The sequence below is a fragment of the Alligator mississippiensis genome, chromosome 9, assembly GCF_030867095.1.
Source record: "Alligator mississippiensis isolate rAllMis1 chromosome 9, rAllMis1, whole genome shotgun sequence".
In the NCBI taxonomy this organism is placed as follows: Eukaryota; Metazoa; Chordata; order Crocodylia; family Alligatoridae; genus Alligator; species Alligator mississippiensis.
The window spans coordinates 12,686,688-12,712,691 of NC_081832.1; the positions used below are offsets into that span (position 1 = coordinate 12,686,688).

The following is a 26,004-nucleotide window of genomic DNA, read 5'->3' on the forward strand; positions in this document are numbered from 1 at the left end:
TGGCCATGGAAGAAAAATACCAGCCCCCACCCAAAATGCACCGCAGCCAAGTCGGTGGCGAGGAGAGATGAGGGTTGGAGTCAGTAGGGGGCGCGTTCTCTACACCGGGTAAGGCTGCTGCAGAGAGGGGGAAGGGCCCCAGATGCACAGAGAGGAGCTGCCACACAGCGCCTTCTACAGACCTGGGAAAACGGGCCTGGCCCTGAACGCTCAGTTGCTCTTATGAGCTGACAACAGCCTGGCGCAGGGTTTAGCAAGTGGAGCAGTGATTTAAAAAATCTGATCACTTCATTTATTTGTTTTCTTTTTTTGAAATTGCAGCTGCCAAAGCGTGTTCTTGGCATCACACCTGAGTTTCCCTTGCCATCCTTGGTACTGCTTCCTACTTAATACTTTCATTCAGTTCGTAGGGGTGCGTTGACTCTGCCCACTTGACTCAACTGTTAGCACTCCTGAAGTTGACAAAATACTTGTATTCAGAACTTGTACAGATGAAATGGGGAATTTGAGAGAACAAGAGCATGTGCAGGATTTCTGCCTCTTTACCAGGCTTGCGTACTGAACTCCATCGAGAATGTAGTAATTGTATAAAAACTTGATCGTGGCTTGTGGTGCCATCTGCTTTATAAACTTTGCATGGCTTTTTCACACATTCTGAATGCATGGCAGTAGCGATGTAGAAACTTTAACAATATGGTGTGTTACTCGAGCGCTGAATGCTTTATCTGTAGACCGACTAGGCAACATGCTGGTTGGACTCTTGGAATTCACTAAAGTTTTGATTCCCCCCCCCCCCCCCCCAACTTGGTAATTTAAACTTTTTGACAAAGGCATAAGAAAGAGGTTTTGAATATTTTAAGGGAAACTATGACACATGATGCTTCTGCCAGCCTCTCACTTTCAACTGAATATTGAGTATTTTGTTTTTTGTAGAGGAAAATATGCACTTGAGGAAAAAGGATGAGACGTTGTCGCCACATGTGCAACAGAGCATGACCTATGTTATTCAGTAAGAATAAATTTACCTGGCTGCTTGGTAGCAGTAACCTGTATTACGTGCAGGCAGCTTGCATTCAGTTTCCTGTTCCTGGGTCTCAGCTGAACCATCTGGAAAAACTCAACTTTCACTCCAGGAGGATTGTAATAGTAACAGCCAAGAGGATTCACTGGCAGTTACCTTCCTTCCAGATGAGGAAAATGGGCCATCTCCTCAAAATTGGTTATCACTTTTAATGCAAAACAAAAAGATCAATTAATGATCTGCACTATTCTCGATATATATTTACAGATGTTAGACAGTGATTTGGTATTAACATCAGTGTAGTGAAGTCTCAGAGTATTAAAAGAAATGACAGATGAGAAATATACTCTGTTGCTACTAAAAATTGCCACTTGAGGCTGATTCATTGTAACATGGTTGTTAAATCTTTGTTGAAGATGCTTTTAGTGCACACTAAGATAAACCTCAATCAGAACAGAAAAGGTGTTATTTTTGATGCACAGTTAACATATATCTATACTTGAATATTAAGTAGAATGTTAAAATGTGCAAAGAAAACTGACAGTTGGCTTTTATTAGACATACAGGTTATGAATATAATATAGTACTCGGTGTTTTGGTGGGTTTTTTGGTGAGAGTTTTGCTACTTCAGATTTACTTTGGAAAGTGCGTGCAGTACAGAGGTAAAATATAGCAGGTCATGAGTTCAGAACTAAAATTGCTAGGAAGATTCTGTAATCTTCAGTGAGAGACTAAGAAGCTTCTCAGTATGTGTAATACACAGTACCATTTATCAGAAGATGTCCCTTGGCATTTCTGAATTTGGTATTAACTATTTCCAAGGATGCCTTAAAACACTTTAAGCAAACAAATAATTGAAGGAACTTCAGCTAAACAATTTGTTAACTATGTACTTTCTGAAGTGGACTCTCTGGGTTATGAATTGGCTCTTAAATTAGAAATTCAGTCAGCTTTAACCCTTCTAAATAAGTGCTGGTATAAGCCTACTTGATAAGGTAAGTTGTGCTTCCCATCATGCTAGCCTGGATAATGGATAGTTGTTCCCTCCAGTTTTAGCTTTCCATAGTAATTGAAAATATTGAAACTGACTATTAAAAGGTCTATAAAGCAGTGTTTCTGAAATGCGTAACCATGTCTCAGCAACATGGGGTTGTCAGATTAGAAGAGTGCATAACAAATCTAAAATGTACATTTTATGACTTCAATGGTGAAGGTGGCAGCTGGCTTGGTTGGTACAAAGGAAAAAATGGAGTAAATATTTGGTTAGGAGAAGACACAAGAGTTTAGGAGTTCTGACATGCCTATTTTGGGAGATATGGTATATGAATGGTTTTCAACCTTTTTAGACTTGGGGCACCCTTTGGAAAATGCCAGCTCTTTGTTTTCACTCATTTTTTGACTTTGGAAAAATAACAGCAACTTGTCTTGCAAAGAACTCAGAAAGACCACAGTAAGTCAGTGTTTTTAACACTGTGGATTCCTATTTTAAATTCCTGGGCTTATCTTGTGAATCATGTTTGCACACCTACCAGTGCTAACATTGTGTGGCACCCCTGAAAGCATCTCAAAGCACCCTGATAAAGAATCACTGCTGTAAATTAACAAGTCTCTGTCCTCTTGGAGGCTCAGATGAGGTGTAGAGTGGGCAGACTGGCAGTATGCAAGCATCAAGTAAGCAGATCTGGTCTGCATTTTATAGAGGTGAAGCTAATTTCCCCACTTAAATATTTGTGAAATCAGATTTAGAGAAGGAACAACATTGAGGATAAGCATACTGAGATTAAACCATTATTATCTTCACCAAGATCTGAAATCTCTAGAACTTTAATTCAGATGCCAAAAGAGAAATCTAGTAAATAACTATGCTGCTTACAGTTGTTAAAACAAAACCGTGCTTTACTGGAAGAAGCAGTGCGTTAGTTTGACCCGGCTCCACAGCATCTGCATAAACCAGGTGCTTAGACCAATTATTAGACCAGTCTAATACCTGATTGAATCAGCTTTAGCTAAAAGCACCAAAAAGCCACACTAAAGCACTTGATCTATACAGAGATCAGGTGAGCTGTGTCCAACTAACACGCTGCCTCTTCCGGGCACGCACTGGGCTTGGTGTGGGAGGGCACTGAGTTTAAAGTAAAGCACCATTTGTTTTTGGTTTTAGTTTTGGTTTTTTAACATCTGCAAGAAGCCTATCTGACTTTTAAAAATGTGCTCAGTTGGTAGTCACTGGCCTTAGGATACTTAAGCCCCATCTTGATGGGTGGATAGCAGATAGTTGGTACTCCCCACCCCTTCCAATTTTTAGCGCAGTTGGGATGGTTTTTCAGTGATGCTGTACTCTGAATGCTCATTAAGATTCAGCTAACATGCTGATTTGAAAGTTAGCAGGCCTTGTTGGACTGCATCTAAACAAGCATTCAGAATCCTTTTCAGTCATGTTAACCTGAGCCTGATCTACGCTCTTCACTAGGGTGTATGGTTTTTTTTTTTTTACACTGTTATAATTACATTTATTATATAATCATGCAGTCCTAGTGTGGATGTAGTACCTATATATCTGTATACTTGCATTGGAACAGCTTTCCAATGTATGGGGGAAAAGAATAAGCTGAAGCAGTACAAGCATGCTTACACAGGTATATTATAGTTGTCAATGCTAGGTGGGATGTACCTAACTACCAGCGTAGTTGAAATGTATACAACTTGTGTATAGACCAAGTTAACTTGACTGAACCAGTGTGACTGGAAAAGAATGTCCCTTCTGCCAGGGAGGATATCTAAATTAATGTCTTCATTTTGAACTTTCAAAAGAGTCCTCATTTTGTTATAAGACACCTGAAAATGAGCTCAAGATTAAAATAAGGAAAGCAGTTTCAAAGAAGGTATGATTTTTATTTACCAGCCATGGGGACATATGTTTAAAGGAAGAACTTTATATTGTTAACAACTTTATTATAGTTGGGAATGAAAGCCTAATTTTGACACTCACTATGTTTTATCATAGCTTCACATAAATTGCTATTTTGAATGTCTATGATAGCTTATAGTTTAAAATAAGAGTGGAACAAATGCCATATTCTTTTGTACTGAGTCACCTTCAGTTATAATTCTTATAGCCTTAGTTTTAAAAACACTTGGCATTAAAAATGGTTTGGATGAAAACTTGTATTGGCTGAGTTCTAAACCTGTGCAAGTGAGTGTCCCTGTGAACACATTAGACTTGGGATTCTTGACTGACCAGGCTAGTCTGCAAAATGTGTATTTATTTTTATATAATTTTATCTATTACCTTAATAATAGTTTGTTTTTTAATAGATTCAGTAAACCCCTTGACCACAGAAATTAAAGTTGTGTGGGTGCCTCAACAATGCAGCCAGTTGTTTAAATATTGGGGGGCACTTGTCCATCCGTGGCCTCTTTATTCTCTCTCAGCTGTCCTTCAGTCTGTGACCTCCATCTCTTCTTTCCTTTACTGCATCTTATCTGTTCTGTTTGTTGATTCCACAGCTGTGATATGACTTCACAGCTAATAGTTCTTTACTACTATCACTAGGCCAAGTAATACTGTTTGGTACATTCAATGAGGTTGGGAGAATCTGACTCCTTAAAACAGTCTTTTGGTTACTTAGAATTTAAAATACTTTTTCATTAAATAGCCAGAACTGGGTTTATGCCTTCATTTGTTCTGCTGTTGCTACTGCCTTGAAGTATCTGAATATCAAAGGTTCTCAAGTCAGCCCAAAGACAGGACTTGCTGAAGTGGGGTTGGTACTAGAATCTAGTCAGGGACATGGTTGACTTGGGAACTGTCCTGAGGCCGAAAGGTGAAAGAAGGTAGAAATATATGATGAGATAAGGTCATGTATAAACTCTTGTTCAAAGGTTCCCTCAGTCCCATAGTGATGGCATTTATGCTTGAAGCACATGGAGGGTTAGGGGAAGAGAAGACTGAATCAGATATTCCTTAAGTATTTAAAATGAAAAAAACAGCTTATTAGTTATGATGCTAGCCAATGGCTAGATCTTATCAATTTAATATTTGATGTATGCAAGGATAGGGACTAGATTATAATGTTCTTCAGTGTCTTAGAAAATATGTATGTAACCTTATGGTGAGGTGCTCTGCCAACTCACCATTTACCAGTACACCAAGTAATGTGTCTTACTGGCTTGAACACACACAATCACGAAAAGATTGATTGCATATTTTTAACTCTGTATATATAAAATATATAAAAGCTGTTGTGCCAGTTTGTGACATTATAAATGTCTCTAGGTTCTTTTGGATCATACTGACTGAGAATAGTTTTTTGCATTGATTCAGACAACCTGAATAGATTCCGTAACGTCCTCATGCTTAAATTTCTAAAATGTATTTTTGCCTTGGAATTTTTCATGATTATTTTCAACCAATCCAGATAAGATGTTTTGGAAAGTTTGAGGGATTTTTATTCGGTCTCCTTTTTCTTTTCTTAGTCATCCAAATATATCATGGTATAAGAAAATGACATGCATTGTGTTTTTGATAATTTGAGGCCTGGATTTCGGAGACATCTTTAAAAAAAAAATAGGTATGGCCAGCTGAGAATAGCTTACTGAGCATGTGTAGTATGTGCTGATTTCACAGCAGATAATGATATATAGCCATACATCTCTTGATACCTTGAATGCTCAGATAAATAAGGTATTTAAGTTGCGGTAGTTGTGAAAGGCTATCTTCTGGGCCACTAATGCTTATAATTTCAAGGTTCTGTGCATAAGTACACTGTGACCCAGAGGATGGACATGATTGGAAATTAGTTTCCAGGATTCAACAGAAAGGTTGCTAGGCTGGCTAGGAAATCCCTACTTCTCTGAAATTCCCAATTTGCAAATAAACGTAATTCCTGCTTTATATAGTGAAGCGTGTGTGTACTCGCATGCATGAGCGCTCTAATTTAAAAAAATGATGAACCTAAGTTAATGTGGCATTTTGCATTTTTAAACACAGGGCAGGAAACTCAAAGTTACGGTTCCCAGAGCAATCCATATTTGGCCACGCTGCACTGTTTTTTCAGACACAAAAATTAACGTGTGTGTGTGTAATACTATTTTATTACCTAGCAGCATTTGATAAGGAAATAGTTAATTCCCTTTCAGCTATGCAGTTAGTATTCACACCCACCAGATGGAGCTTCTGGCACCCGTGGAAAATTCCAGAAATCAAGCAAGAATGAAAAGTGTGTGAGTGACTTAGAAGATCCCTGTCTGCTGGGCTGCAGAAGAGATTTTTACCCAAAAAAAAGGATTAGAGAGCAAGAAATTTAAGTCCCACTGGTAGACTTCCTTCTCACTGGAGCTCTGGTTGTCTTCCATGGGAGTTCTTCCTGGATGGTGGGAGCAACCAAACATGAAGCTAGACTGTGAGCCTAAAGAGATTAGAGATAAACTGGGAACTTCTTCAGCATTCACTGCATACTGCTGTTTCTGTGGTCTTAGGCAAGCTGAATTACTCTGCCTAAGCATTTCCTCCTGCCCAGGGATTTTATTTTTTTTATAAGTGTTCTATAAAACCGCTCTGTAGATGAACTCCCCACCTCTCTCCCTCAAGTGGAGTATATACTTGGTTATATAACAGCAACAAGGAGAGAAAGGCAAACTCAGTGTTGGGTCGGGAAACAGTGCAAACAATTACCTTGTTTAGGGAGTAGAACTTGATTTTTTTTTAAATTGGGTTTCTGATAGAGCACTATTGTAAATAATACGGGTTTAATTTTTTTTTAATTGCTATTTTTGGAAGGTTTTCTATAATAATGATGAAGCTGATGGGGCTGGGCAGCAGGACTTCCACATAGATAACAATGTAAAACGTACAAAGGCAGTGGAGCATCTAGAGAGATTTCAGTAATCTTTCTCAGAAATTGTAGGTATTGATAAAGCACAGAAAATTGTTAGCAGGAATGTGACATCTCTTCACCTGAAGCTTACATTCCTCTAAAGTTGCTAGCATGGTTTCAGTCCTGTTGTGAATGTAGTATACCAGCTGTAAGTTAAGGCCATCAGACTGTTAGGCCTTGTCCTCACTTTGGGTAGCTTGAGAGAACTCAAGTATTGCTTCTGACATCGCTCCTGGATGCTTAAGTCTAGGTTAAGGGATATTTAAATATAAGATAGCTGGCGCATCAGGACATACTGGTGAAAGTTCAAGTGCTGTGGATACTTGGGCTAATAATGCTGCTGTCTTAAAAAAATGTTTATATGAGCATAGCATGCGAAATGTTAAGAAACAGCCTTCTTCCCAGATTTCTACCTAAATTGATGAAGTGGAGCATTAGTGGTCTCACTTCCCAGATATGTTAGTACTGGTGGATGCTCAACATCTCTGAAAGTTAAGCTACAGAAGTGTTAACAGGGAGGGTGGAAGGAATGGAGCCTAATAAAAGAAAAAGAAGTGTTTAGTATAAAAAAAGGATGGCTGTAGTAGGAGTCAAACACTTCAGTTTCTCAGCATGGGGAGAGAAGCAACTCAGGATCTGCACTTACCTTCTCAGGGAAGGTTCTTGTTTCTTCCTTTGCTGTATCTTCCGTTTTTGTGGCTTGGGTTCTCTCCCTCTGATGTTTCTGATCCTGTTGTTTTCCTTTTTTTTTTCTTGGCTTCCTAGTGTCCGTTTTTCACCATCTGCTTTTCAGACCTTCTTGGCTCAACTGACGAGGAACCTTCAGGTCCCGCAGTTCTGGCCCTTGTCTGGTGGTAGGACTCGCCACCCATTCTCCTTGTGTTGTGAATAGGATATAAGGCTGAGTAGTCTTCAGGCCCAAGCAAGGCATTTCTATTGCTGTGAGAACAAAAGAGTAATACTTTTGGATGTGTTTGTTTAAGAATCTCAACCATTATGTTGCATTATCATAGTCTTTTATGCAATCTTCTTTCATGGCTGGCTTCCTAAAGCATGCTACTGTGCCTAAAACTTAGGGTCTGCTTCCGAAGACCCAGTATTTCAAATGCACATGGAATAGTGATGCTAAAAAAGCGTAGTAGCATAGAAAACTAACATTCTTGCTGCACTGAGCTAAAAAGCATGCAGCCGCTGCTGGTTGTTCTGATACGTGCTATATATGTGCTTCACGTTTGAAACCAGTAATACTTTAAATTGGAATAAAATGTTAGTAAAATGAGATTCTACTTCTGGAGAAAATTTATTCTTTCTTTTTAAATGGTCCAAAAATGCTGATCTTTATTTAAAATCTGGGTGTTGGGGTTTGACTTGCTAGAAGCTGATATAGACTGGAAGTCCCTCATTATACCCTGTGGTCATGTCTTCTTCAGGCTACTGGAGTAACGGTCACCAATCAGCTCACTTACGATCAGCTGATCAGCAGTAGGGAAGTCTGGATATGGACAAACAAATAAATTAGTGATTTAAAAGAACCCAGGGAGTCAGAAGCTCCATGGTGATAGTTTTGTCTGTGTTCTTACCCCACTCTAAGTTAAAACTAAACCATGGTAACTTTATATTTTCTCACTGCAGTTTGTTTGTTTGTGCATAGCCTAGAGTGAGGTTTCAGATGGGAGATTGGGACAGGTGATAATTTGGATTTGACAGAAGTGTAGAGGACTCTTTCTGTCCTTTCTGTTGGAGTCAAAATAATCCAGTATAGAAGAGAAATTAAACTTCCTCTAGTAAACAGGTCTGTCCTCCCCCCCCCCCCCCAAAACAACCCAAAACCAAATAATTTGCCAACCATTCAAATCCTCTTTAGTGGCAGAGATATGACCAGTCAGTATGTGAAAATACTTGAATCATACATTTCTATTTCAGTGCAAATGTTCTTAATACAGATGTCATTGTCATTTTTACCTTGGGAAACATTAAATCCATCTATATCAGCTCATTAAAGTCTTTTTTTCCATTAATAAGGGAAGGTAAACGTAGTCCAGTATGGTGTGGTGGGTTAATATGCATGTTAAGCTGCTGCTGTTAAAAAGTTTGAAGTCCGTAAGGCTGTCAACTGGATCAACAGTTTAAAAGCCAATTAATTTTTCTCTCTGAATTTGTCTGAAAAATCTTTTATCTTTTTCTTTTTCTTTTTTTGGATGCTTTTGGAAATGTTGGATTTGCTTACCCCTGTTTCCTTATATTGAAGTTACATGCCTAAAATAGAAATTTCTTGAAGCTTAGGCAAATTAAATATGTAATAAACTGATTATAGACTCATGGTTTCATTGCCCAAAACAATTCAAATCCAAGTACTAGCTGCCATGAACCTGAATGACTCTCTGTCTGAATCCTGTCCCACTGAATGCATTTCATCAGGGATGTGGCTGCTGGTTGTTTCTCCTTGTGCTATGTGATTGCCCAAGATCTTCTAATCTAATATGGGGCTGTAATTTTGTGGGAACTGTTCTAGGGGAAAAACATGGGCATCAGGAAGTGTCATGGGTGGAACTTCACCAGGAATGGATTATGGCCATAGAGGGCACTCTCGTGGGGAAGGTGTTTTATTTTGTATGAGGCTTAAAACAGAGTTATAACCACTTAGAAGGCCAAAGATTCCCATGGATGTGAATAGGAGCATTAAACCTAGTATCCTGGTGGAATTCCAACTTGGGTAATTCAGGTGCATCATATCGTATCATACACTTCCCCAGTAGGGTTAAGTTTTTTGTTTAAAATATAAACCTGCTAAAATGTCTTAATGTTGCCAGTTCAACAAGCATGTTTGGTTATATACCAGCAGTAGCTCCATTTCTGTAGTGCTGCCTGTATGTATGGTTCGCAATGGGCTTTGGGAGTCCTTTGCATTGAAACGTACTTTATAAATGTAAGATTGATCCTTATTACATTTCTTATCTCTTGTCTTTAATACTTTGTTTTGTACAGCAGGATATGAGCCTTCTCCTATGTCCGGGCTTTGGCCTCACACAGTAGGTGTAATATAATCGCTGAGGTGGGCGATCTGCAAGGAGAATTATTTTTGGAGGCTTTTGCATGAAACTTGCCCAATGAGTCTGAGACACCCAAGCACCATTAATTTTGGAGGTAAATGCCTCATAATATGTACTGAATAGAATGGAAAGAGTTGAGCCTTGCATTTGGTGACGTATGAGCAAAAAGAACCTGAAGGGATGGATCTGAATATTGCTTCAGGAATTTGGCATTTTTAAGCTTAAAGGAACACCAACTTAAAGTCTTGACAAGTGAAAAAATAGTTTTAAATAGTTTCAGACAGCACGTGTGAATCGCATCAGATTTCCTTCATTTTACATTTTGTTTGCGTTTTATACAAATATATATCCCCCCTTTTCTGTTGGTTTATAAAGACTTATCCAGACAAAAGGGGAAGATGATTGACAACTCAGGGAATATAGTTCCACTGATTATGTTCAAAATACTGTCACGTGAACAAATAAACTAAGAAAAAAAGATTTATTTCGCTTGCATGATAAATGTGGTAAAAATATATAGAGAGATGAAAATGTGGTAAAGTTGGGTGTCCCTTTAAGTGAAAGTATTCCTTAAAGTGTTTGACCACGTATTTGTTATTTTTAAAATCATAATTTAATTGTTTATGGCACTTTGGAAGATTGTAACTAAAATGTTTAAAAGAAATATTTTTATCATGTGTACATGAATCAAGTCTGTTGAAAGGTGGGCTGACTGCTGGGTAATATATAATGGGAGGAAAGTAGGGGGGAAAGGAGCAACCTTGTGGTTAAAAAGGGGAAAGGAAAGATCCTCAGAAGTTCTTCTCCAAAAGGATGAGGAAAAAATATTTTTCTAAATTTGCTAATCTATACAGCACCCTTATATTTGCCTTTCACTTAAATATCAGTTTCATGTAATACTTGATGTAATGTTGGGTTTTTTTATAATATTATTGCTGGAAAAAACAATTATTGGTGAAATTACAAAGTTAATATGCACTATAAATTTACAGTGAATAAATGAAGTTTGAGTTAGTAAATAACAAAAAATGTAGTGCTGGCTTACTGCCAACAAAGAAATCCCTTAAAAATTTGCAGTTGTTGGATTGCACTGATGATCCTGTGGCCTGGTTGCATCCTGGTTGTGCTTAGAGCTATTTCTTAAGATATATTTTTATACTTGGGACAAAACAGCTACCTAGTAGAGAGAGAACTAAAAGGAGAGAGTGTATGTAGGTAGGCGAAATAGCACAGTTGCTTAATTGAAATGTGTGTGTAATAGGGTAATGTCTTAGTGTGCAAAATTCAGAATATAGAAAACAATGGTTTTCCTCTGTTATTTTTTACTTACGTTATTGTGGATGTTTATAATGAACCAGCTTTCAGATCATGTATTGAACAAGGAAAAGACTTTATATCATCAAGATAATGTCCCACAAATGAAACAGAATTTAGTTGGAGGATATCGGCTACTGGCTTTATATTATGCTTGGCTTGTTATGCTAGACCACCTTTGTGGCACCAACATTTTTGATTAATTGTGGACTAAGGCTTAATGGGTATTGTAACTATGTTAGGGGAGTGTATTATGTGAAATGTGTATGTAATGTTTGAGTGGCAGGCTTTTTTTAAACAAGATTGGGAGGACTTGTGTCAAGACACCTTAAAATAAATAAGTGGCGTATAACTGTAGAAAGTATTGTACGTTTTAGTTTGACCTCACAGTGCTTTAAACATATAGTAAAGACATCAGATGACTTCCTCTGAAGAGTTTGCAACTGATCTGTCTGGATCAAATATCCACATGAAGCAGGTGAGGTTGCATAGGCAGATGAATGATGGAAGAATAGCTGAAAAGTGGGTTTTAAGTAGAGGGATGATGCTTGTTGTATAGGAAAAGGGAGACTGAGCAGGGGCTGTTTGAAATATTGGGCTGTTGTCTGTCTTTCTCTGTAGGAGCTGTTGTGGAACAAAATGGAGCATTGCATGCTGGTTTCCATGAGCTGCACCTCCACGGATAAGGTGAAGGTTAGCAGCAGCTGTATTTTAAAATTCCCTGAGTTGCATTTAGTTTTAAGTCTGTCTTTGGCATTCACATCTTAAGATAGTAATTTATCTGTCCTTTCTGCTATTCTTAATGTGACTAGACATCTACAAGAAGGTCTTTGTTGAACACTCCATGGAAAAAAAACTTGGGCCACAGCTGCTTTTTTGTAAGAACTAAAAAAAAAAAGTGCGATGAGCATTTATTTGGAATTTGTAAGGACATAGGACAATACAGCAGCATGGCATCTCTCTGTTATGACATGTAAAAGTGCAGATGTTAAAATATTTGCAATTTAAAAGATAGTATAAATTGGAAGACGAGTCTTCAAATAAAAAAAACCCTCTTCAAAAAGTTTGGTTTTTTGGGGGGCATTTATTGCAAGCTTGCTATCTGCTTTGCTTCCCAGTAAAATGTCAGATTTCTTTATTCTTTATACCTGGTGAATGCTTATGGGAACATTTTCTAGTAAATTAGGACTTACTTCAACTGCCGCCAGGCTTTTTTACATTAGTAAAACAAGGTGTCCCTGACATAGTGTCAGGGATGATCATACCATGAATGAGAGGTTGAACTAGATGACCTCATAAGATCCCTTCCAGCCCTAGTTTCCTGTGTTTGAGCACAGGTGCTTTGTGGGAATCCCAGATACCACAGTTGGGTTGAGAATGTCTGGGCATAGATTTACCCATCTTGCACAGAGGAGCATCAGTCGGATTTTTTAAGAACAGCACAGTTCATAGTCAATGAACTATGAGCATAGTGATAAAATTCTCAAGGTTTCTTTGAGTTTCCACAGCAAAACAAATGGCTGCAGCAGGGAGAAGAAGGATTCAAACAGTTGTATTCATGGAAGGAGTTGCACACTACTTTCTGTAGTGTCACCTAGAAGCATAATTATTAGCTTTCATGTTGTGGCTTCAGGTTTTGTTTTGTTTTGGTTTTTTTTAAGGGAGAATACTCTTTTTAGAGAAGATGCCCATACAAAAGTATAAATTTAATAAAGAACTTTTAAAATGAATACATGGCATCCAAGAGCCCAATTTAAAAAAAAGATGGTTTAAAGAGCAGCTGTCTCAAGAAATCCATTCATGAGTGGAAGTAGCAGTAAGCGAGTCCACTAAATTAGGTAGAGATTGCTTCTGTATCTTACAAAGTGCATTTTTTGTTGAATCTCTGACAGGGTGTTTCTTTCTGTCCAATCTTAAGAGGAATGGCTTGTAACATTCATAAAAATCCCAGCTGTGCTCTTGTGAGCTGGCAAAGGAATTAAGAGTGACTGAGCACTCCAGAGGTCTGGATTGTCCTCCACCTCATCAATTTAAATTCCCAACTGACTTAAAGCATAGATCCTTTGGAGTAAAGGGATGATGCCATGTGCAAGCTTGTGATGCTTATTTATTCCCACCTTTACACTGGGGATATTGCAGTCTTTGTTTTTTGCAGGATTGAGCTGCTTTGCCTGGGAGACACTCAGATCAAAGCACTTTCAGGAGGGGGTGTTACATTACTCTTCTGAACCAATGGCAAGTACTAATGTTGTGCAAGTCTGGAATATACAGTAGATCTGAAGTTAATTAAATTCCATCTTGGCATCTTCCAGTTTTCTGTCTTGACCATAAGTGGTTGGGACTAAAAAAATTACAAATAAATAAATCTAGGAGGTTTTGGTGCTCAGTTCTGGTTAATTGTAGTCAGGCAACTGAATTTTTCAACTATAGCAGCCAGCTCAAAATGTGGTACTGTAATAGTTAAGATCACTGTTCCCCAGGTGGGGTAGGTGTCCCTAGTATCACTGGTACCAAGTAGTCTTGTTGCATTGCATTTCTCTGTAAAATCAAAATACCCAAATTATTTAATGTATACACAAAATTTTATTACAATGTTAGCTAGGTTAAATAAACAAGCCAAAGAAACGCAAGGCCTGAGTTGTTGGGTAGAGGTGGGGGGTAAGGGAAGTTGCCTGTTATGACAAGCAACCTGAAATATTGGTTTAACCTGTTGACTATATTCTGCCCTAACACTTTTCTTGACAACTGATTTTGACCCCTCCCATGCTCCCACCATAAAGGCTGTCGTAGTACAGATCATGGGACCATTTGCCTGGATGATACACTACCACTATGAATTAAAACAATTCATAGTGTTAGTGTAGGGGTGCACTGATAAAGATTTTTTGGGCTGATACCAATGGCTGATTATTAATGAGCCATATCAGCCAATGCTGATCCGATTGCCCAAATGCAGCCCAGCAGCATGGAGAGCAATGTCCAGCTGGTAAGTCTGTTGAGGGGGTAGGGAAAGGGCGTGTGAGGGGCAGATCAAGGCACCTGCGGTGAGGGAGGTAGTGGGGCTGGAGCAGGGGCAGATAGGTGCTGCTCGGCTGGGATGCAGAGACCTCTCCCACTGCTGTATGTACCCCCAAAGGAGCCACTGGGGGCGTGGGCCCTACAGTCTGTGTGCAGGGTAAGGGCGGGCTGCTGCTGTGGGCTGGGGCCAAGGCTGGGCTTTTCCCTGTGTGGGGGGCCTGGGTTGGGCCAGGCTGCACTCCCAGTGCTGCCACTGCCAGCCCTGAGTGCAGCCCCAGCCCAGCCCCGCCCTCCAGGAAAAGCTTGGCACCGCCCCAGCCTGCAGCAGCAGCCTGTCCTTGCCTTGTGCACAGATTGGGGGGCACATGCCCCCAGTGATTCCCCTGGGGGTGCATACAGTGGCGAGAACTGCCCCTGTACCACTGACTGGGCAGCACCTACCCCTGCTCCAGCCCTACTCCCTCCCTCATTGCAGGGGCCTTGATCCGCTCCCTTTCCTCCCCTGCCAGCAGACTTACCAGCTGGATGCTGCTCTTCAAGCTACTGGGCTGGCTGCATGCATGCTGCAGCTGTGCACATACATGCAGCATTTATCAGCAACACTATTGGCCACATCAACCAAAAGAAGTCAGTTGGCAATAATGTCTATTTTCATTTTAGCAGTGCTGATATGATATGGACTGATGTATCACCTCTATATTCAAGAACTTGTGTTTGCTTTCATGCATTTGATTTCATTCTGTCACTTTGTCCTTTCATTTTTTTTATTCCCTAACTTTGGCTTCTTAGATATCAAAATGGCATCTCCTTGTTCTCTTCCTCCTCTTGATTGACTCTTTCTTCCAGCTAGTATATTCTGCTCTTCTATTTAGAAGTGAAATGTAGATGTACGATATGCAGAGATCCCAGAGAGTGAGTGAAACTGGCAGGGAGAGCTATACGAGAGGAGGAATGGAAAATTATTTCTGTGTTGACATACACAATTGTTCTAAAAAAATACAATCTCAGCAAATTTGGTTCCCCGCTAGGCAATTTTTCTTAAAAAAAATCAGTGTCCATTTTGAATAGTATTGGGATACTTAACCCTTGGCTATTTAAAGGCGTAAGATTCCTAAATAGAAATAAAATGTTTAAACATCCAGCCTTGGTCTAGTGCATAAAACAGTGGTTTTCAACCTTTTTGCATTCACAGACCCTTACATTTTGAATGGAGGCACAGACACCTCTGGAAATCTATTGTTTGTATAGTGAATATAAGTAGATAATTATTGGCAAGCATTGTGTTAAAACAACAATTATACAGTTTTGTAAACACAGCATTTTGTCATTTCTAATGAGATGATTGAGCTTGTATCTTGGCAAAAAGCACATGAAAGTTTGTTAGGATGGGTGACCATTTCAGTATTGGATCTTCCTCAGCATCCAGTTTGTTTCAGTATTTCATTTTTATTGATGCTGAGGCTGAAAACCCATCTTACATAAGTACATAGCTTTCACATAAGTATGTGGTGGTGAACGGCATCAAGACTTTAATGGCCTTATCTGTCAGATTGGGGTACTCCTTTTTTATTTTCAGTCAGAATCGGGCAAGAGGTTTCTGCTTGAATTCGAGTTTTAGTCCCCCTTCACAGGATAACTCACTTAATTGTTCTTCTTTAGCTGGCAGCCAGAACCTAGATTTGCAAAGGTGTTACATATGTGCTCAGTCTCATTGCCCATCTCAGGAAAGTGCTGGCAAAACTGAGATTTGAGCTCCAGCAAGTGGTCCTTGATTTTGCTTTTCACGTCACTGTTTAGTGTCAGCTCGTTTTCAGCCAGAAAGCTGTCAAAGGTTTCAACTGTGTCAAAGTTCTTTTCTCTTACTTGAGAAACCCAGACTTGAAGCTTCTAGATGAAAGCCATCAGGTACAGTCCCCTGCATGCATAGGCAACCATTCACCCAGGGATTCGCCATGTCAAACCCTCACACATGCTAGATGTGCTGTGAAGATGAAGAGCTGGGGCAGAGACTAAGCTAGTATATATCCCTGTACCCCACCAGACTTTTTCTTGTGGACTCCTATCAATTTTGTAGGACCTAACTTTTCATTAAAAATGTGCAATTCTTTTTGTTCCAAATAAAGCTTTCTTTAAGTGCCTCAAGACACTGCCAGTTTTCCCAATGGAAATTCCATCCAAACTGTTATGCAATTGCTCACTTGCTTTGTCTGTCTGTCTTTGTGTCTCTCCCACACTCACACATGCTTGTTCCAGTCTGTAGATTGATATTGCTGAGTGAGCAGAGGGGCTGTGGTGCTGCAGTGTCACTGGGTCCTACATGAAGCGGCAGCAGCAGGATGAGGTGGGGCTGCCCAGCTGCATTTGCCTGCTGGTGCTCAGGTGGCCTCTGCCTGCGGAGCAGCAGCCGCAGCATGGGCTCTGCCTGCTGGCACTGGGCTGCCTGCTGCTGGCACTTGGGTGGCCTCTGGCCATGGGGGAGCTGGAGCAGTAGCAGCAGCACTGGTGGTGCTTTCCTTTTGAGCAGAGCCACCATTTTTACAGCCTTTTGCAGATCCCCTAGGTGTGCTGCAGAGACCCCCAGGGGTCCATGGTCCATGGGTTGAAAACCATTGGCATAAAATGTACTTTTTAAAAAATGCATTTTTGCAAATGAGCTCCTCGTGTGCATAATTGGAGCTATGAAGAAAAAGCACTGAAATGTTTAGGTGCACAGGTTTTAGAAGATCATACAGTAATTCTCCATTCTCTGATAGAGCTGAGAGTTGTGGTGAGCTATATTAGTCTGCAGTAAAATTAAAGGCAGGGTAGATTTGCACCTTTGACTAACCAGAGTAGATGGCACAAGCTTTCATAAGCTGAAGCTCACTTCATTAGATGCATCTAAGTGACATAAATTGACACGTTACCAATTATGAGGAGATGGTGTAATTTTGCATTTGTAATACTTAAATGGAATTATGTTGAAGATTTGCCACAAGATTACTCAAGATTAGTCCATTTGCCCAATTTGTGTTCCCTTAGGCAGCAAGGTTAGTTCTCAGATCATAATGTTCTGATAGCTTATAAGTTTTGAGTATTTCTGGATGAAAGCCACAACCTTACTAGTAAGTTTTAGTGACTAATGCGTTGTTGCCCTTAAAGGCGCAAACCATAAAGGTAGGCTTTTTTAGTAACTTTTTGGAGACATTGAAGGGTTTTTTTGCTTTTATTTTTCAGAAGCAGAGTTTAATAGTAAGCGAGCTGAAGGTTTTAGCTCAGGGTTTGGTTTTGTTTTAAGTGACAGAACTTGACCAGAATGGTATAAACGCTGTTCCCTGATGGACACTTCACTTCTCAAATGGCAGATTTCCCTATAAACTAAGGGAAAACTTTGTTCAGTTACATTATGTTCAAAGCTTATAAAATTATTTTACGTAATGTCTGTCAGGAAGTAACAGATGATGGACTGCAAGGCCCTTCTCTATAAAAGTCCACCTTATTAAAATTAACTGGAAAGTGTGTTTCTACTCATTATGGATTGGAAAGCAGTTTCTTTGGGTTTAGAAAAGAGGAGCTTTAAGCAAGAAAGTAGATAGAGGAGGGAAGAAACTTTGCTGTCTTCTTTCCTGCAAAACAAATAAGGTGGTTAATGCCACCTTTGTAGTGGTGAACACATGCATTCCTATAATGTTCTTATTTTGTGTCTGTGTCTCTGCATGAGCCCCTGAACCACATGGGATTGTCTGCATGAGAAAATGTGTAGTGCTGTCATACAGAAAAAGAAAAATACTACCACCACGTGGAACTCTGTTTGATGAGGAGTGGGAAGTTCTGTGTTGCTTCAAGTTAGTCATCTTGTTTTCTGACATTATGTATTTTCTCTGGTAATCCTACAAACCCTCTCCTATCTTCTTCCATTGCTTAGAAGTAATTATCTGGTTTCCTGGCTGTCACCTGGTTGCTGGATTGGTAGGGGGATTGGATTACATGGCTGCCTTAATTTGGGGATATAAAATTCACAGCTTTATACTACATAATGAAGGCATTTATTCTTATTAAAGGCTAAAACGGTTAAAAAATCACCCTCCAAATAAAAGGGAAATAATTAACATAATGGAGGAGGATGTGCAACCCGCAACAGTTTAGGGGGTGTTTTTTTTGTTTTTGTTTTTTGAGTGGCCTCTGTTGGTCTGCAGCTGTCTCTCCATCTGGAATTTAAAGAGCCAGTAAGAGTAGCATGTTGGAGCTGAAGGTCACTCGAGGTCTGTCTGCTAGAGAGCGATTCAAAAAATGGAGTTCTAAAAAGATGAATTTGAGCTGTCAGTATCATGAAGAGGATTCGACTGTTTAACATTCTCTTATGGGCCCACCCTAAACTTCAGTTGCATACTGGGCTTGTTTTTTTTCTTGCTTTTGTTGTGTGTCCATAAAAACAAAAACCAGTAGATTCGTGGTCTCCTGTTAACTTTAGCAGTTGCACTGTTAATCCATCTGACAAATAGGCAGAGATCTTTCACAATTATATTTTTTCTCTTGATCATTTTTATAATTCTATTTTTGCTCGAGCATTATTCACACCTTCCTGTGTTCTTGGGAATGTTTAAAGATGTTACACAATTTTTCTCTTAAATATTTTTTTTTACTAATGCAGCTAACCATCTTAAAATAGTGAGAGTACAGATAGCAGGGAAACAGACTCTAAATGTTGCACTGTGTGAAGTGCAGTTTAAATTATGATATTTAGGGTGACTTTTCATTGAAGCGGCAGTGACCCTGCGTTGAGACCTCTTCAGGGTTTTAACTGGCCTGATCCAAGCTCTTTGAAGGGAATAGACTGTAATTGATTTTTAGAAGGCTTTCATTTATGTCCAGTACTGACTGATCCTACTGACACTGGCTAAGTACTCAGTGGCTATGGGCAAGTGGACCATACTGTTGAATCCCATAGGTATCTTGGCCCTGACAGCCAGATCACTGATCTTAGTTTTGGGTGTCTGGTTAGCATTTCAGAAAAAGCAGGAGGATCTGTCTATCCCAAGTTCCCAATCTGTGGTACGGGTACCACCAGTTGTATGCAGATAACTTGTCAGTGGTACATGTTAACAGATTTATTGTAATTACTTTATATGACAGAACTTTGCTGGTGGTACTTAAGGTTGTATCGTTTTAAAATCGGTGGTGCGCAGTCTGACAGTTTGGGAACCGCTGGTCTATCCTATATACAGTCTAATCTTCCAATTTAAGGCAGAAAAGATAGCTTCTTTCCTCTGTGGAAACTCCTTCAGGTTCTGTTAACCAGTTACAGTCTCTTCTTCCAGCAAGACCTTTGCTTAGAACCCATTGTCCCATAGCAGTGGACCTGTAGTTGGCAGTTAATGGTACTGGATTGCTTCTTTGTAGCCTCTCAGCCATAGTCCCCAATCTAAAATTAAATAAAAGGTTAATTGGAGCATACACTATGAAATGAAGTTGCAATACAAAATAGAGTTCACAGTCTGATACAGATGCTTCCCACTTCGTTATGGCCTATCTTTCCCAGTTGTACATAGCTTGACCATTGAAAGATGTAACTTGCAGTGGTTTTGTTTGTACTACTGTAGCACCTAAAAGCCCAAGCTGTGGATCAGGGCCCCATTATGCTAGACACTGTACAAATACAGAACAAAAATAAGGGCTTATCCCAAAAAGCTTCTATCAGTACTTTAGGAGATTTACCAGTATTGGTATATATTGGGGACCTGTGTAGGAATAAATTGCAGATCCATGAGTGCTTATTACTAGGAGATGTACTCTCACTGATTTTCAGGATTTCTTGGTCACAGGCCTGTTATTAGTCCATTTTTACTACCAGAAGAGTAATATTATACTTGCTATTTTAAGTAAGCATTTGTTTGATCTGTCCAGTGCTTCAGTGTGGATTTCGTTGTAACTTGCATCTTTCCAGGCAAAGTTGGTAGAACGGGAATTCATCAACCTGGGTTTCTCAATTTGCTTGTGGGTAGAACACAAATCTAGAACAGGTGGAGAAAAAGGAAATGGAGGAGCAGGCACCTACTGCAACTTTAGTAACAAACATAAACTTAAATAATTTAGCCAATGGGCAGATCTTTCTGCATAGGCATTATGATGGTTGATGGCAAGGGATGATAACATTCAGGGAATACAGAATTACTGAAGTGCAGATTTCCTTGAACTCCTTGACCTTTTATATGAATGTGTGTTGGTCCTATGTGATTTTTTTATTACAAAGAGGCTGACTGAAGTAGATATTTACTGAACTGTGAATCAGTTGTGTAGGCACAACTAGGATAAACGCACAAATATGTGGGCCACTGTGAAAATCCATTCTATACCTTAGTTGCCACTGAAATAATAAATAGAGAGAATAAGTGGTTCATCAATTAGGGTGTTAGACTGGAAGTCAGGAGATCCGAGTTCTGTTCCCAGCTGCCATATGACAGCAAGAGTCACTTGTGTCCCTGCATTTCAATTTCAGCATCTTAAAAAAGTGATGTTAATCATTTTGTAATCTGTAGATGAGGTTCTATATCAAGCTTGTTGTTATGTAAGTTTTTCCTTCCCTGTAAATCGAGATTAGCAATAGGTGAGCATATGAAATTTGTCTCTACTAGGATGCAAAATAGAAAAGGCACTCTCTCCTATTTGGGGCTTTACAGTGTAGTTAATCGTGCTGTTTTTCTCCAGTTTTCCAAACTTTTAATTTATAAAATGGCCAGCTGTTGGTTTTCGCTGCTGCGGTGCAATATGACCTTTCATTTTGGGCAGCTGTCTTCTCGGTGAGAACACACCCCAGAGTGTTAGAGACAGAGGTGGGTTTGGGTGATCAGGCCATAACCCTTCAGGATTTCTGCTCTAGGGCTGTAGAGAACGACCTCAGCAGATGATGGCAGAGCTCTAGGATGGTTACCTTTCCTAATGCTACTCTTTGGGAAAGGGGTGTTCTGCTCATCAGGGCTTCAGGGGTGTAGGTTGTAGCTGTGTTGGTCTAAGGACATAAGCAAACATGATAATTGGGTAAATCCAATATCTTTTATTAGAAATTTTTCTTGGTCTTTAGGGGTCATTTTGTGTCTAAACAGTCTCTCAGCTCCCACTATTTATGTTTCTCTGTTTATTTCCCAGATGTGCAAAAAGGATTTGTGCGTGTGTTAGGGTTGATTTGAGTTAAAATCTAATAAATTCAATCCCTAGTCTGCAAGGAGGCACTGAAGCAATAACATATCAGCATTGATGGGCCTTAACCGTTTTTTTGTTTTGTTTTTAATCTGTGGCTCTCCGTTACTGTTGATTGTTCAGTGGTAGACAGTTAGGTTGGCCTCATTTAGACTGTAATCAGAAGTATTTGTTTTTCAAGTTAGAATAAACTTTAATGGGTTTCCTCTTTGAAGGCAGATTTCTTAAGGATTGTTTGCATTCAGCTTTCTAAAGAAGTTTACGGTGTAAGGGGTATTCTTAAGGCAGGATGGCCTCCACACTGTTCAGAAAAGATTTAAAAATGACTAAGATTGATTTATAAGGGACTGGAGATTTGGATTTTACTGTGTATTTGTGTTGGGGCAAGTGATAGAGGAGAGGAGCATTGTAAGAGGAAACCAGTTCAAGTACAAAAGCTCTATATTTTTGAAGATAAGTGAATCTTGAACAGTTTCTTGTCCTTTGGATGGCCATGAATGACCAGGGCAAGGGGATATAAAGATCTTCTTACTTGCTCCCCCTAGCCATAACTTGCCTGTTTTCTTATATTGCGTGCAGTTACATCAGGGTATATTTTTGTATGTTCAGTAGCACTGGACAAACTAATTAAATCCAAATATCCAATCTCTTTAGAGATTAAGGTTAACATTACTTTGAATTTAAATAGTGTTAATTATTTGTTAAAGATATTTAATTTGATTCTTGAAGTTCACCCCTCTTTTTGCTATATCACACTGTCTCCTGACTGAGGGTATACTCCACGTAAATTAATGGTATACATGGGGGCAGGTATTTGCAACCAAAAGGACTAGACTTTCTTTAAATGAAATCTTGGATTCTAGAGATTTATAGTAAAACACTGGAAACGTGTAAATGTAAGGGGTTTCTTTGCTTTCAAGTTTCTACTGTCAATCCTGAGAACCCACTCTAACTGACTTTGTCAAAATTGTGAAGTGAAATTAAAATGTATCCCTTCTCCTAGACTGAAGTTCTAGTAATACTCTAGGTTATTCAAATCCTACTTGTATTCTGTTGTATTGCATCATAAAATTTTTATTGGTGATGCAGCTTTTGCATACGTCTGGCTGTAAAGAATCGGCTGAATATGTGGGTATCTCTTCTGTGTTTAGTGACTTGATGTTGAGAGCAGGGCTTGATTCTTCTTGGCATAAAAGAGGTAATGGCGGCAGGAGTAATTTCTTGACCAAATTCACAGATATTTTGTTCACCAGTTTTGCTGCATGAACTGTACTTGCTGAGATTTCCAGGTACAGTGACTGCTTTCCTCAAGTGAAGGATGGGGATGAGGCATGGCTAAAGCACGTGGGACACTGGGTAGCTGGGTAGGGAGCAGGCACATGGCAAGAGTGGGGAGGACCCACTCAAGGGTGCTCCCACTGTCCCCAAATGACCTGGGGCAGGGGAAGCCCCAGAGCCACTCTACTTTTGCTCTCTCCCTGGTCACCCCTGGGTCCCTTGCTGGGAGCAGGTGGTGGAAAGAGGAACTTGGGCATTGCTAATATTGTCCCTGGTGGAACCCAGCTCCCTATGCAGCCTCTCCCTCCAGTCCATGGCTGGAGCAAGCCAGGAAGGGTCCCTCTACCTGTGTCAGCGAGGGACAGTGGTGGGGCAAGATGACTTTGTTACCACAGATGAAACAGCACTAACTAAATGTAATGTTACTTCTCAGATTTAATGTATTGTGTGTCAGTTTTTATTCTAATGCCATGTCTCACTGGCATAGAGGTCTGTCCCCAGGGCTAATACCCATTTCCATTATCAAACACTTCCTCACCATGCTTTTTGGGCATCTAGCTTGGCGCACACGGCATTTTTTTAATTGACAGAACCCCAAAGTGTTCTAAACTCTTCACAATCCAAGTAAAAGGATGCTATCTGCCCAAAGGAGTTTACAGACTGGGGCATGATCCTGCAGAAGGGGGCAGTAAACTGGGGGAAAGTCAAAAGATGGGAGGACTTCAACAGATTGTGCAGTTATTCACCAAAGCATGGAGATGCAAAATGTTTTATATGTTTAATTTTATAAATAACAATGTTGTGGTTAACTTTTCTCTTATATGTGTCTCTGTAGAAGTGGGTCTTAGAGGGACTTGAAAGAGAAAAGGGCCTTGTGGACCAACTTGGAATTTGCTTGAAAATCCTGATAAATGAATCAATGGCTTGGATGCAGACTTAATAACTAGTTTGTTTGAATCAGCCTTGCAAAATAGTCATGAAACCTTACCAACCCAGGCACAAAACTTTTCCTGGCCTTTACCATGATGATTTAAAAAAAAGTACACTTGGCAAGTGGGTGAGTAAAATTCTCAAAGGCTGACAAATTATTTGAGCTATTTAATTTCTTAAATGGTAAGAATCACTCCAAGGGAGTAAAGATACATTTTACAAGCTTGGATTTTTTTTAATACATAATACATAAAATCATTGCTTGTGAAAGATACTGGATCAGAAGAAGCACAGCACGAGTTTGAGCTTCCCAATATATAGCATCACTAGAGTGGCTTAGCCCTATTGTGGAAGGACTAACTCTGGTAGAAAAATAGTTCATTGCCATGGTCTAAAACTGGAAAGGTGCCTGTAGCCACATAGTTCTTTGGTCTGCATCTCATTCTATGAGGAATGGCACTAGGATTACCTGTTTGATAATGGAAAATGTTTTGATTTGAGTAGGATGAGGAGATGCTACAAATGCTATGCCAAGCTCATTAGGGCTCCTGTCTTCAGCTTGGCATTGAGATCTGAGACTCTAAGGGCAAAGGGTGTAGCTACTCTTTATAGGCACACAGATTCTAAATGTCTTTCTACAGTTTCGTTGATCTAAATATCCTGAAGATAGAGTGTATCAATAACTAATCTGTATAACATTCATTTGAATATATTTGGATGCATGTGGTATCTATGTAAGTGTGAGGTATCTCTGAAATTCCTTGTTTATATGGTTTGAAAATAGACTATGAAGAGCAGATTTGCACTATAAATTATTCCATTGCTACAACTGCTGTTTAAAACTGAGTAACGCTAATATTCTTGAAATATCTAACCACAGAAGAAATAGAATCTCTTCTCTCAATTTTCTTCACTTTTGAGTTTTCCTTTACCTGTAATGTAGTAAGATTTTAAGATAAGTAGTTTTGGATAAAAATGATTCCACTTCCAGGGGCTCATGACAGGTAAAAATTCCAACAACAAAAAAGTGCCCAAGTGATTTAAGCACCTAAATAATTTTGATCGTTTGAAAAAAATTATCAGAGAAGTATATTAATTGAATTTGATCATCAGCTAGCCCAGGGGTGGGCGAAATATAGCCTGCGGGTCAACTTCGGCCCAGAGGGGCTTTGTCCAGCCTTTGGCAGTCCCACCTGGGCCAGGTGCTGTCTAGCCCATGGCATGTCCCGCCACCCCCTGGGCACACAGTGAGGCTGGGGTGGCTCCATAGCTGGACCACCTTTCTAGGCAGCCCAGACAGTGGCAGTTCCTTCCGGCTGCTGCTCCCAGCCCCGTGGTACTAGTGGGGACCTACACACGCAGACCTGACCGTGGCCCACCCTGCACCTGCTCCACAGTTGCCCGCCCACACTGGGCAGCATCCAGGCAGCAGCTGCTGCTGGGCACAAGGGAAAAGTAGCCCCTTTCCCTCACCACTGCTGGGCCTCTTGCTGCAGCTGCCTGGGGCCTGTACCTGGGCTGCCCTGCAGCTCCTCTGCACTGCCACCGCTGCCCTGTGCGGAGGCCTGGAAGCGGTGGTCATGGGAGCAGAGAGGAGCCACAGGGTAGCCTGGGCATTGAACTCTGGGTGACTGCAGCAAGACAGGCCTGGCAGCGGTGAGGGGGAGAGGGTGCTTTTCCCCTACACCAAGCAGCAGCGTCTGCCTGGCTGCTGATCTCCATGTCTGGGTGATCTGGAGCAGGCATGGGGTGGGCCAGGGTTGTAACTGCATGCACAGGTTCTGGCTGGTCTGCTCTGGCCAGGGCAAGTCCAGAGCAGGCTGGTGCTGAAGTCAGGGCTGGGGCTTTTGCGGTGGGGGAATGCTGACCAGTGTGTAGCAGCTCTCCACAACTGGCTATGTGGCCCACGCACCCAAATCATTTCCCACCCCTGACCTAGTCTATAATAGCAATAGCAACCTTAACCATAGTGTGACAACTCAGTCTTATTTGGGAGTTGTTACTTTGAAGGCATTAAGATGAGGGGATTGCTGCCTGGAAGACCTTGCTGCCAGTTATGTTCATAATTTATAAAATTGGTTTCTGAGGTTTTTATTACTACTGTTATACTCAAAAACCCTTTCTGTGCTAGGTATATTTTCTGAAAAACTTTCCACCAGTGTTAACGCCGAGTTCAGCTCTAACGCTGTTAATGGTAGGAAGCATAAAGAAGATAGCAGTGGTTGTCTGGAGCCCTGTCTAGCAACAGTAAATACCAGGAACCTCTTCTGAAAAGTCAAATATGTAGATAGTCAAAAGAAGCCAGATAGTAGAAAGAACACTCATGGGGGGGCATGTGAGAGGG

General features: G+C 40.2%; 1 protein-coding gene and 1 long non-coding RNA gene across 10 annotated transcripts in view; one reads left to right on the top strand and one right to left on the bottom strand.

Moving 5' to 3' along the window:
* The window catches only part of ADNP (activity dependent neuroprotector homeobox), a 37,519-nt gene that overhangs the window by 857 nt on the left and 10,658 nt on the right, over nt 1-26,004 (top strand). Inside the window, exons 2-4 of one of the 9 annotated variants that reach the window (XM_059733147.1) lie at nt 9,883-10,041; nt 11,883-11,954; nt 23,566-23,787. The exons of 1 other annotated variant lie outside the window; for it this stretch is intronic. Coding sequence is in view for 4 of the 8 variants with exons in the window: in XM_059733145.1 (XP_059589128.1) it covers nt 10,005-10,041 (37 nt within the window). In the remaining 4 variants the exon portion in view is untranslated. Of the gene's footprint in view, nt 1-8,660; nt 10,042-11,882; nt 11,955-16,896; nt 18,104-23,565; nt 23,788-26,004 lie in introns of those variants that run through there. 7 more of the 9 variants (XM_059733148.1, XM_059733149.1, XM_059733150.1 and 4 more) reach the window with 7 other exon arrangements.
* LOC132252421 (uncharacterized) lies at nt 270-8,671 on the bottom strand. The gene is made up of 3 exons (XR_009464314.1): nt 7,544-8,671; nt 1,026-1,226; nt 270-452 (listed from the first exon to the last, which is right to left on the bottom strand). It is a non-coding gene; the product is annotated as an uncharacterized LOC132252421 (long non-coding RNA).